Source organism: Artemia franciscana, chromosome 19, assembly GCF_032884065.1.
Source record: "Artemia franciscana chromosome 19, ASM3288406v1, whole genome shotgun sequence".
Classification (NCBI taxonomy): Eukaryota; Metazoa; Arthropoda; class Branchiopoda; order Anostraca; family Artemiidae; genus Artemia; species Artemia franciscana.
This window is the reverse complement of record NC_088881.1, coordinates 15,453,346-15,465,403: the sequence shown is the minus strand read 5'-3', so window position 1 is coordinate 15,465,403 and position 12,058 is coordinate 15,453,346. Positions and strand designations below refer to the sequence as shown.

General features: G+C 36.5%; 1 protein-coding gene across 4 annotated transcripts in view; it reads right to left on the bottom strand.

Moving 5' to 3' along the window:
• Window positions 1–12,058, bottom strand: part of LOC136039331 (chromatin-remodeling ATPase INO80-like) — a 138,516-nt gene that overhangs the window by 3,535 nt on the left and 122,923 nt on the right. For all 4 annotated transcript variants that reach the window (XM_065722956.1, XM_065722954.1, XM_065722953.1 and 1 more), the window contains exons 23-25: window positions 10,152–10,225; window positions 5,143–5,268; window positions 1,925–2,048 (exon numbers count right to left, since the gene is read on the bottom strand). In XM_065722956.1, the coding sequence (XP_065579028.1) occupies window positions 1,925–2,048; window positions 5,143–5,268; window positions 10,152–10,225 (324 nt within the window). The remainder of the gene's footprint in view (window positions 1–1,924; window positions 2,049–5,142; window positions 5,269–10,151; window positions 10,226–12,058) is intronic.

Below are 12,058 nucleotides of genomic sequence, written 5' to 3'. Positions count from 1 at the left end.
AAACTGTTTATAAAATAGGTTAAAATCTTTTCCCTTTATTTTCCTTCTTTCTGCAATATCCTATTAGTACATACATGCACCAATATGTGTAAAACAAGGTTCAGACCAGTGATTTTAGACTCAAGGATTCGCAATCTCACAATCCCCAACGGAACATATTTTAAATCCATTCTCTCTCTTACCCTATAATAACTACAACTATTTTTTAACTGAACTTGCTCTATAGTTAAAAACAGAGCAAAAATTTTCTCCCAAACATACACAGCCGAAGGACCCCCCTCCCCTCCGCTCCAGAAAGATTTAGGAGTTATGGGCCGTAAATTCATTTTTAGTGTCCAACTCCTCCATTCTCGTCAAGAAGAAATACCATAATTCTCCTCCCCCTAAGAACCGGATCTGTGTGCATCCGTCACTTTTGCTCCATACAATAATTTTTTAGGGCACTGCTGAGAGGGTGCAGCGGTAAGATGAAGGAGTGATAGATTCTTCTTTTTTAATGTAGTTATTATTAAGAATAGGCCTTTCCCTTCTTCTTTATTTGTCATTATTTTCGTATCAGTGTCCAAACTAAATATTAAATATACTAAGTTTTAACAGGAATCTTTGCATCAGAGTCATCACTATAGGACTGACTTTGTAAAGAGTGATGTGTATCATGCGTTGTTTTTTTTTCCCCAGCCACTTAGTATGGAAGGGGTGGTCGCAGAAGTTCGGAAGAAGATTCATTCGATCTAAAGTTGAAATTTCTTGGGCCCTTTTTGAATGCCAAAACTGACCAGAGGGCAAGCAAATCTCTTCCATTTCCTTTTTTTTCCACTGGACACTCCATAGTGTGCATAGTTTCAAAATTTGATGACGATAATTTTACTCAAGATAAACCATAAAATCAGAACAGAACTCATACATTTGTCGAAGAGGGTACTAGAAGACATGAATATAGGCCGAAAAACTGTTGTCTCAGATTTATTTGTTAACTTCCGTCCTTAAGTCCCATAGTCTAGGAAATCCAAATATACGAAACAATTTTAGTTTGAGGACAGGGGTCCTCCAAAAATGGACTCAAGAATTTTTCCCGTTCGGCTTGAAACTTCTTCTGGTAAGACATTGGGCAAAGGTAAACCAATGCAAAAAAAAGAAAAAAGAAAAAAGAAAAAAACAAAAAAAAGCACAAAAAACACCTAGATTCTCCAGAAAATTGGGCAAACAAAAGAAAAAAACGAAACAACTTTGCTAAACCGGAATTACAAATGTGTGAAAGGAGGTACATAATAGACCTGTGACACCCCAGACCACCAGCACCCATACACTCCATCGGGGCAAAATTACGAGACAGCAATTTTGTTCAGAATATTCGAAGTGTCCAATAAATAAATCACAGCGATGACAAGACCCATGTAGTCTCGAAGGCAAGGACACTAAAGCATGAGAATCGCCCAGTTTTCACACACACGTTTTTAATAGAAAAGTTGGGCACATTGCACTTTATTTTAACCTAAATCATCTTATAGCTTTTGACCTGGGAGTGTTGATTTCCAAACGTGATGATAAAAGGGGGATAAGCCCACCTCCCACCCACCCCAAATGTCCTTTTATCATCCAAGAGCTTAGCTTAGCTACGGAACTTTCACTACAAAGTCATACACGTATGAACTAACTTTCGATGTCCTATCGGCTGAAAAATTCTAGGGCAGGAAACTAAGACCCCAGACCAAAATGAGTTTGACTCCCATCTATTGAACTGTTTGAGAAAGAAAAAAAAGTGTTCACTCCTAAAATTCTAAAAGAATAAATAAAACAAAGCACAGATAAAAAAAAGAGATGAAATTTTGCCTAGTCATTTTCAGAGCAAAGGAATTAATTTGCTGCGGTCCAGCTAAAGAAACAACAATAGAGTGCTACATTCTTTATTAAAACTTTGACTTACTTGAGCTCAATGTCTTCGTAATACTAGGAGACTTCAAGGACGGTGACTGAGGTTGAGACAATAACGCTTCAGACGTTTCGTTTTCATCGTCAACACGCATGTTAACTGGGCTTGGGACTGACGTCTACAATGAAATGCTGGGTTGTTTCAATAGATTCCTATGTTTGCTTAAACTTAATCAAAGATTATATTAGCCACTTATTTTTGACCCACTTCCGGCTAATTGTCAATAATGGTTTTCAAAAATGGTTAAGTCAAAAGCTAGTGAAAATGAGCTATTTCATAATTTCCTACAACCCTCAGAAAAAACATGGTCTTACAATTACTGCTCATACTGGGTGCAATGCAAAAAAAAAAGAAAAAAAAAAGAAAAAAAAAAAGCTAGCTCCTAGGTTCAGTTTCATAGCTAGTAATCAGAAAAAAGGTAAGAAAAAAGATTTCTACAAACGTTTTAGCAATTAACAATACTGCGCAAGCAATTAACAATATTCCTCCGTAGATTAGACAATGTTGATTGCTTATTATAACAATTAAATCTCCATATACTACCAACGTCAGAAATAAACATTACTACATTACATTCACAATAGGTCCCAACACAAATTAGCGGACGTGGTACGACCTCAAAAACACAAAACAACTATTACTACACTTCCTCGGAAAAAAAACTTCTTGCTCCTCTCCCTCCCACCCCCTACTCAATTTAAAAATAAACTTAAAATCAATACATTAAATTGGTCAAAAGCCTAAATGCAAAAGCGCAGGAGAAATTATACATCTAGCACCGGAAATTCTTTCAATTTATGGAAATGTATGAAACAGCTAGGTTTTTTTATATATAAAATCGGAATTAATACAGTCAAAGACGACAAGAAAGGAATTCACAGTCCTCATATAAAAAACAAAAGAAATTGTTTACTTTCTAGCAAAGTATATTGATGCTGGATATTGGTGTTATTCCCGTACAACAGCTAACGGTGCACGAATCAAAACGCAAAAAGTTCACACACCAAAACAAACAAGAACCAAGAGCTCATATGGCACTTGTGACGAGGCCAGAAGAGCCAAGAGCTTCTTCCCACCAAGTTTCATTACGATCTCTCCAATCTAAGCGTTTTCCAAGATTCCCAATTCTCCCTCCAACTCCCCCCAATGTCACCCAATCCGGTCAGGATTTAAAATAAGAGCTTTGAGACATGAGGTTCTTCTAAATGTCAAATTTCATTAAGATCTGATCAACCGTTTGTAAGTTAAAAATACCTCAATTTTCGAATTTTTCCAAATTAAACCTCCCACCCCAACTCCCCCAAAGATAGCCAATCTGGTCTGGTTATGTCAATTACGTATCTAGGACTTGTGCTTATTCTTCCCACCAAGTATCATCACGATCTCTCCACTCTAAGCATTTTCCAAGATTTCCTCCGGTTTCCTCCACCAGCTCTCCCCAATGTCACTGGATCCGGTCAGGATTTAAAACAAGAGCTCTGAGACACGAAGTCTTTCTAAAAAAACAAATTTTGTTAGAATCCCATAATCCGTTCGTAAGTTAAAAATACCTACTTTTTTCTATATTTTCCAGATTACCGAATTAGGCCCCCCCCGCTCCCCCAAAGAGAGCAGATCCAGTCTGGTTATGTCAATTACGTATCTCGGACTTTCTGCCAAGTTTCATCCCGATCTCTCCACTCTAAGCATTTTCCAAGATTTCTGGTTCCCCCCCCAACTCCCCCCAATGACACTGGATCTGGTCGAGACTTAAGAGGTCTGAGTTACGAGGTCCTTCTAAATATCAAATTTCATTAAGATCCGATCATTAGTTCGTAAGTTAAGAATACCTCATTTCTTCTAATTTTTCCGAATTACCCCCCCCCCCCCCTCCAACTCCCCCAAAGAGAGCCAATCCGGTCTGGTTCTGTCAATCACGTATGTAGGACTTGTGCTTACTCTTCCCACCAAGTATCGTCACGATCTCTCCACTCAAAGTGTTGTCCAAGTTTTAGGTTTCCCCCTCCCAACTCCCCCGATGTCAAATTTCCGGTTTTCTTCTCCAACTCCCCCAATGTCATCGGATTTGGTCAGGATTCAAAATAAGAGCTCTGAGACACGAGGTCCTTCCAAATATCAAATTTCATCAGGATCCAATCACCCATTCGTAGGTTAAAAATACCACATTTTTTCCAATTTTTCCGAATTAGGTCCCCCTCCCCCGGATCCGGTATGTCATCGGATCTGGTCGTGATATAGAATAAGACCTCTAAGACACGATATCCTTCTAAACATCAATTAAGATCCGATTACCCGTTCGTAAGTTGAAAATACCTCATTTTTTCTAATTTTTTTTTCGAATTAAGCGTATGGCACTTGGTAAATACCAAGTGCCATAAAAATAGATTTCATTCTCAGCAGTAGCCAAAACCAATTATTTCATTATTTCACCTCTTTAGAAAAATCTTAACGAAAGTACCACCAAGTTAGCTCCTCTATAGGAAATAATCAAACAGAAACAACTCTATTAGAACCAGTAATTATAATGACAATAATCCCTTCAGTTCAGAGAATGCAGTTTTTCTTTGTCAAACGTAAAATATTGTGTTGCTTGAGTGATCTTACGACAGTTTTCAACAAAAAGCTGGGAATGCATGATAGTGAGTCCCAAAATTTAGGATTAAAACCATTTACTGCATTTTAAACCAAAATATACGCACGCATCCGCTGGATGAGGGGGAGGAAGGGAAGATACACGTTTCTATGGGCACCCATCAGGCACGTACACAGAAACATTTCTTCTAAGGAGGGTGGGGATTTGAAAAATACACAAAAAACAGACAAACTATAAAAAAAAACACAAGAGATTATCTTATGACTTCCGAAGAACAGGTGGTCACAGAACGCGCAATGGTAGTTCTGGCCTTTGTGCCAAGCATTCACAGTCCAAGCGACGCAATGGCCACTTGCGAGTGATTTGCTCGGTACGGTTGGCGGCTTAATTTGTTTTTCTTTGAGTAAAATAAGATATTGTACATGCTACATGTACAGCATATTAAAGGTGAGACAAGAAGTTCAGCTAGTGGGTGGGTATTGACCAAATAATCTTGTTTTAATTATAAACATGTTTTCCATTTTAAACTAACAAAATATAATAAATACTAATCAAAGAGCATAAAGGAGAATAAGTGTAAATAAAGAAGCAATAGTGAAAACACGGTTAAAAGTCTTACCTCGCTTTGAACGGGACTCGGAGGAGCCGAAGAAAATGGTGTATTAGTGCCTGATTGAACCACACCATTTTCGTCTTTGATTTTCAAATCTGGTTCCGTCTTTAACCTCTTTTCTTCCGGAAAAACCTAGAAGAAAAGAATTTAAGAAGAAAAGGAAAGCGAAAAAGTTAAGAAAAAACCTGTCTATTTCAGATACTCAGGGAAACTTCCAATTCGTCTAAAAAATGGGGCAAAATAAAAAAATTATAGCCTAATTCATGTGCATGCAGGGTGACCGGGGAAGCCCCTTCCCACTAAATCTCAACATTTTGGCAATTTTATTGAAGAAGTTTCAACTAGAGATTTTCCAATGCAAACTTTCCAAAATTGTCTTCTAGAAAAACCTAGAGAACGTTTCGTTAATTTAACTATAAAAAATTTAAAGTCAGAAGAAAAAAACATAGGGACTTGGCTCAATCGATCAACTCCATTTTTAAAATCCTTATAGATTTTATTCATAGAACTTGATCCGTTATTTGCTCAGTATGTTGATAGCCAAATACTCTCAAAAAAGGAATATTACACCATTTAAAAAAAAAGAAGATACTGTTTATCGTATCCAGGAGGGGAGATTACCAGGTTTGACCCCCTTCCTGAAATTTTGTCTGAGCCTTAAAACTGTACAAACATACCCCTTCGCCCGAACAAAAACCCTGGATACCCCCTTCATAGTTATAATATAGTAAGAAGTACCAATGTGTAACTCTTTGTCATTTTCCTCCACTTATTTTTGAGGAAGTTAATAGAATCGATGAGCAGCTAAGATTGTACAAAACAACAATCATTTACACTTTAGAAAACAGTCTGCATAAGGGAAATTACCGCACTTCTCCCCCAAGTATAAGCAAAACACAGACAACAAAAACATAAATTTTTCAGAAATAAGATCTATAGTGCAGAAGAAAGTTAAAATCCTCAATTGCAACGAAACAGAGACTAAACTTTGACGGATATTAGAAACCACAAAAGGACCCCTCTAGATAAATATAAACGAAGAATACAGGGGGCCACGCGAGCCTACTTCCAAACAAAATCCTCCAAATTGACCGGAAATCTACAAGCAATCAAACTTTGATTGTTATGTAGAACTCTTTGATTCATATCGAATTTCTTCAATTCAGTCTTGAATAACTTCCTTTACAATTTTCTTAACGAGATTCTGATTGGTATCCTCAGGGTTTAAGCACTTTATAGAAATTGGTTTCCATTTAGAACCGGGTTATAGAAACATCCGATAACCAAAGACCTATTGACATTCAATTCCTTGCAATTATATAACAAATTTACACAGAAAGCTACTATTTTGTGGGTTTACACTATGGGAACCTGGTACTCAATTATTATGTCGTCGTGCGCAAAATCAGAAGGGCCCAATTCACCTTGTCTAGCCTGGAAGAGAAAGTATTCCACCACTTATCATTACATTATTAACTAGGGGTGGTAGATATCTTCTTTTTTCGTGGTCTTCTCATGATTTAAATGGAGTTCTTCATAAATTCGTGCAACTAATAGAAGGCAACTTATTAAACATAATTAGGCCAGTACAGACGGTAGATTTTAGTTAATTTGTTTACAAGTGAAGAAATGAGTTTCTCAGATTCTAACTAAGCCATGAGACGCTTTATATATGTCATGATCAATGGACACTGTGCTCCAGGGCAGGGGAAATTGCTCTTAATTGCCCAACATAGCCTATTCATTTCAGGAAATATAAGTTTCTAGGTTTGCGGAAAGTATTTCCTATTAACAACACTGAAAAAGGCCCTCGTCTAAATCTTCCAAAAAGTTGAAAGCGCGGCGCTTCCTAACAAATAGTAACACCCAAGACTTGCAAGCCCTTTCAAGTCGGAAGACGTTTCCTCGCGTGATCAGCACTTCCCAACATCTAGGAAGTTACACACGACAGGATACAGGGTTCCAGCGTAATAAATCAAAAAGAAAAGAAAAAAAGAAGTCTAAGACCGAAACGTGTTGAAAGGCGATAGAAAATCTGATACGTCTTCCTTTCTTCTAATTATGCAATACTATTGTTTTTTTAAATTAGGTATGTCAATCACTATGTGTTGTTAAAAATTTCCCAGGCTTTTGTCTTGTATGCAGAACCATGTTCTTTGGGTAACTGAGAATAAAGAGATTAGTTTTGAGCTCCTTTTTAACGAGAGACCCTTTTAACAATGAAATAAAAACGGATTTCAAAATCCAGAAACAAATTCGCAGGGGGATATTTGATATCCACACCAAAATTTGTTGAGGGGGGGTCAGGCACTTTTACTGTGAGTGGGCGGGGAATCTGTTATTAAGCTTAAAAATGAATCCACGTCTGTTAGAAGTTGTAGGCATTCTCAAAGATGTACTTTTCTCTGAATATTAGTAGTGGAAAATCATCAGACATTTCGTAAAGGAGGGGCTGAAGGGATCACCATATCTCCAGCTATGACTACTTAGGGTCCATATAGCTTAAACTTTAGAGGGGAACAGGGATAGAAGATACTTCATAAGGCGTTTAATCAAACACGTGCAAAACAGTCTGGTTAGGCCAGAGAGGATTCCAAGGGGGATGCAATTCCAAATAAAATGATGAAAAGACGGGTGAATTATATGAAAATTTGTGAAATTGAGGGAAATCCAAACAAATTCTCGGTAGGCATGGGCCCTAAATCCACTTTTACGAACACCTTGATCGTATGCTTGAAAAACCCAAGCATGTGATATTTACACACTTTAACGTTTTTTTTATCTCTTGAAAGGGGTCTTTCGAAAATATCTTATGATTCGTTATCAGTGGCTCAATTGACGAAAATTTAGGGGGGAGGGGCAAATGTATTTTTCAATATCTAAGGGAGCAAATTCGTCGTTTTTTTCTTCTTCGAAGTTTCCAATGAAAATACCAAAAAGACCCATTTCTCAATGAAAAGACCCTTGGAAAAAATATATTTCTTCAAAAGTTTTTTTTTCAATCTAGGGAAGGGGTAAAACATCTAGAGGGCCTAGACCTTCCGCCCATTAATGCCACTGTTCATTATGTAGACATAATAAGATATAGATCGAAGGTGTATAGACATATTATGCCTATACGGCTTCGATCTAACATGATGTTAGAAATATCTTAATTCGCAATTTTATTCTACATCATTCGGTTAATTAGAGTTCGGTTTAGAATTTGGTTTATAGGAATTATTTATTCTGATTCTGTATATTTTATTCTCGGTTAATAAGATTAACTAGAATTCGGTTATTTCTTGAACATTTTTGACGAAGTATGACTTCTTGATTCTATTTTTGATTTTTGACAAATTGAAGTTGTGTGAAAATCAACATCCAATTTGGTTATTATACATCTATTTGCCCCCATCCCCCCCAAATTGGACCGAAAATGTCATATATTATGAACGAAAATTTACTAAGAGCCTCTTATGAATCCCAGTCTTGGATTTCTTTCTCGTCTTAAAAAGACTAAACAACTCGGTTATGAAATATATTTTTCATGAAGCAATTTGCTGGATTAGAGTAGCTGCGCAGCTTCTGAATGTTGGCACAGCTTCCTTGGTTAGCGAAAATTTACTAAGAGCCTCTTATGAATCCCAGTCTTGGATTTCTTTCTCGTCTTAAAAAGACTAAACAACTCGGTTATGAAATATATTTTTCATGAAGCAATTTACTGGATTAGGGTAGCTGCGCAGCTTCTGACTGTTGGCACAGCTTCCTTGGTTAGCATACCAGCAATTTATTAAAATATGAAAATTAATTATATTTGGCACCATATTTTTAAACATTCCCTTCTCTTTCAATCAATTTGCTTTTAGCCACATGCAAACACTTCGGGTTTTGTAGCGAACGTGTTTTATTTCTCTTAATAAAACCCTTTTTCTGCTAAAAAAAATTTCATATTTTAAAACGGTGGCATGATTTAGCAACGACGGTTTGCGAGGAAGATCGCCCCTTCATACGGAATAATTTCTATTCATCTTCAGCATATATGTCACTCTTATTACACATGAGTTTTTTTTTTTTTAATCTAATTTGACTACATATGTTAAAATCTACTATTGGTAGGATTTGAGTCTCCCTAACGTGGTTATTATCTATTAAAATTTAATAAGAACCAAGTGACGCATATACCTGCTGCAGTGGACCTTCTGTGTAAAGTGCTGTTTCGACTTGCTTGAACACAGAAGATTTGCCATCACCTATAGGAGGCGCTATAGAGCGCATTACCTTAGATGTTCAGGCAATAATTGTCAGTTCCCATTTACGTGAACCTACCTAACACAACATAGAAATATCCACGAATGAAACGACAGTAATCCTTGAAAAAAAAAACAACAACAAGAACATATTTACCGGTAAAATGACCAAAATTGATGACCGAGAAATAACCTGTAAAATGACCGGTAAAAAAGGACTGTCACTCGATCAATAAACTTCCCTTTTGGTATATTCAGTCTTTTCCAAAGGTTCAGTCAGGGTTTTTGCATAGTTATTAGAAGATGATGCTAGGGGAAAAGGATGCTACTGAGTGCGTTCCAGAACTCGATTATAAATAATGAAAATTAACTATTGGTTACTAACTTCAGCCTAAAATGGCAGATAACAACAATTTTATTCCGTAAAACGTTTATAATACATAAAAAGGTTTACACTGGACTACGTTCTGGATTTATAATAAGACAAATTGCTTTTGATTTGTGATACCTGTTGTCTTGGAACGGATATAACAACAAATAATTAAATATCATTAATGATACTGAAGACTAGGAATATACCCTATATAAAGATAAAAATTCAGAAAAATTCAAAGCCTGTGAAGTTATAAGTGTACATCTTAATGCGACAAAGTGTTTGAGATAGCCAATCATTAATAAGCGAGAGAAGTAGCTGGCATCACAAAGCGTATCCTTAGAAAAAAGGTGTTTCTTCAGTTAGGTCTTCTAGGCTTAGAATTGTACAATTTTCCATACGAACAAACTTACCGAAAAAGGAACATCCCTCTTTCCTTTTCTTTTCCGGGAATCCTTAAACTCATCGTCCAGTCTTCTTTGCCGGTCTATAGGAAATATAGAAATCAACCATCAAATCCGTATAGAAATAAAAAGAAAGAAAGGAAAACATTCCCAAAGAAATATAACTTCGTGGCTACTAGTCACTCAACATAATGTGACAATAGATTTTGTCAACCGAAAAATATGAATTTTTCTGGTCGAAAGATCTGTTAGCAAAAAAGGAAATGAATGGAAACCGTTTCGCTTCGATTTCGAGAAGAAAAAGAAGATGGATTACGAAAGAAGATAGATTTTATCTCCATCGTAACACGACTCATAGTTAAAAAGCTTCACATTCATAGTTAAAAAGCTTCACATTCATTTAAAAAAAAACATCTAACCCCCTTTGAAAAAGGGGAAGTGCCGGGCGATTTTAGGGAGAGCCTAATTAAACCCCCGTATCAGAAAGGTGATAAAGAGCGAGCGTGGTAATTTACGGAGGCATTAGCCTGGTATCTGTAGGTAGTAAATTACTTAGTATGATGAGGTTTTTAAGACTTAGAGATGCTGTAAACCATGTTTTAAGATAAGAACAGTGCGGTTTTAGGAAGGGTAAAAAATGTTTCAACAAAATTTTCACTAATAGGTTCATAATTGAGAAGTATCTCAGTCATCAAACACGTTTAGTCCGCGGTTTAATAGATTGTGAGCAAGCGTTCGATTCAGTTGATAGAAGAGCTTCAGCGAGGATCTTATCCTTCAATGATATACCAGACAAATACATTAAAGTGATTAGCACTATGTTTGAGAATAACACTGCTGCCGTTAAGGTAGGAAATAAGGTTAGTAGCTGGTTTCGTATTAGATCAAGAGTTAAGCAGGGCTGTGTTCTACCCCATTTATATGGACCATTTTGATGGACTTAAGGAGCACAGGAGAGGCGATGGAAGAACACGGAATCGAATGGAGAAGAAAAAATTTCCTGGACTTAGATTATGCTGATGATTTAAGCCTCCTAGATGAAAGTGTGAGCAAAATGAATGAACTTTTAGTGGTTTTACGAATTCAGGGTGTTGGAATAGGTTTGAAAATTAATGTTAAGAAGACTAAGTTGCTAGGGCTAGGAATAACTGAAGATGAAAAGGTGACGTTGGGTAACAAAAGGTCGATCAAGTGGATAGCTTCACTTGCCTCGGTAGCATTATTAGTAAAGACTGTGGGTACAATGAAGATATTTAAGGTAAAATAGCCAAGGCCCAGGGTAATTTTTACAACTGAAAAAAGTTTGGAAGACTAGGAAGATAAGCCTGCGAGTCAAGATTAGAATATTGGAAGCTACAGGGAATACAGTGGTCAAATATGTTTCTGAAACATGGGCGCTCCGAAAAACGGAGGAAGATTTGCTAGATGTTTTCCAGAGAATTTGCGTAAGGTGTTGAGCTCAGGCGGCTTGGTGCTGCAGCGATTTGTTAGAAGTAGTGATAGTAGGTTAATATACTTCGGATTGTTCGGATGCCAAAATTCATAAATTTAACAAAGAACTTGGTAGATTCATAGCCTTCACGCTAATAGAATATTCTATAAAAGTTAGAAATAATGACAGGAATGACAAAAACATTACTTTAGACATTCAAATATTAAACATTGGTTGCATGATCCAGTTTGATTTAATACACTAATATGTGCTTAAGTACGTTCTCAATATACAAACACAATGACATACTCAAACACATATCATACTCAATACAAACAAAATAACTCATTCAAACGAAACAAAGCCACGTTCAAACACAAGGTTATGCTTAACAATTACTACAAAACCTTAACGATATTTTTCAAACCGTATAGTTGGTACCAAAAATATTCCAAAACTTGTTACTTTTTATTCAATTTCATTA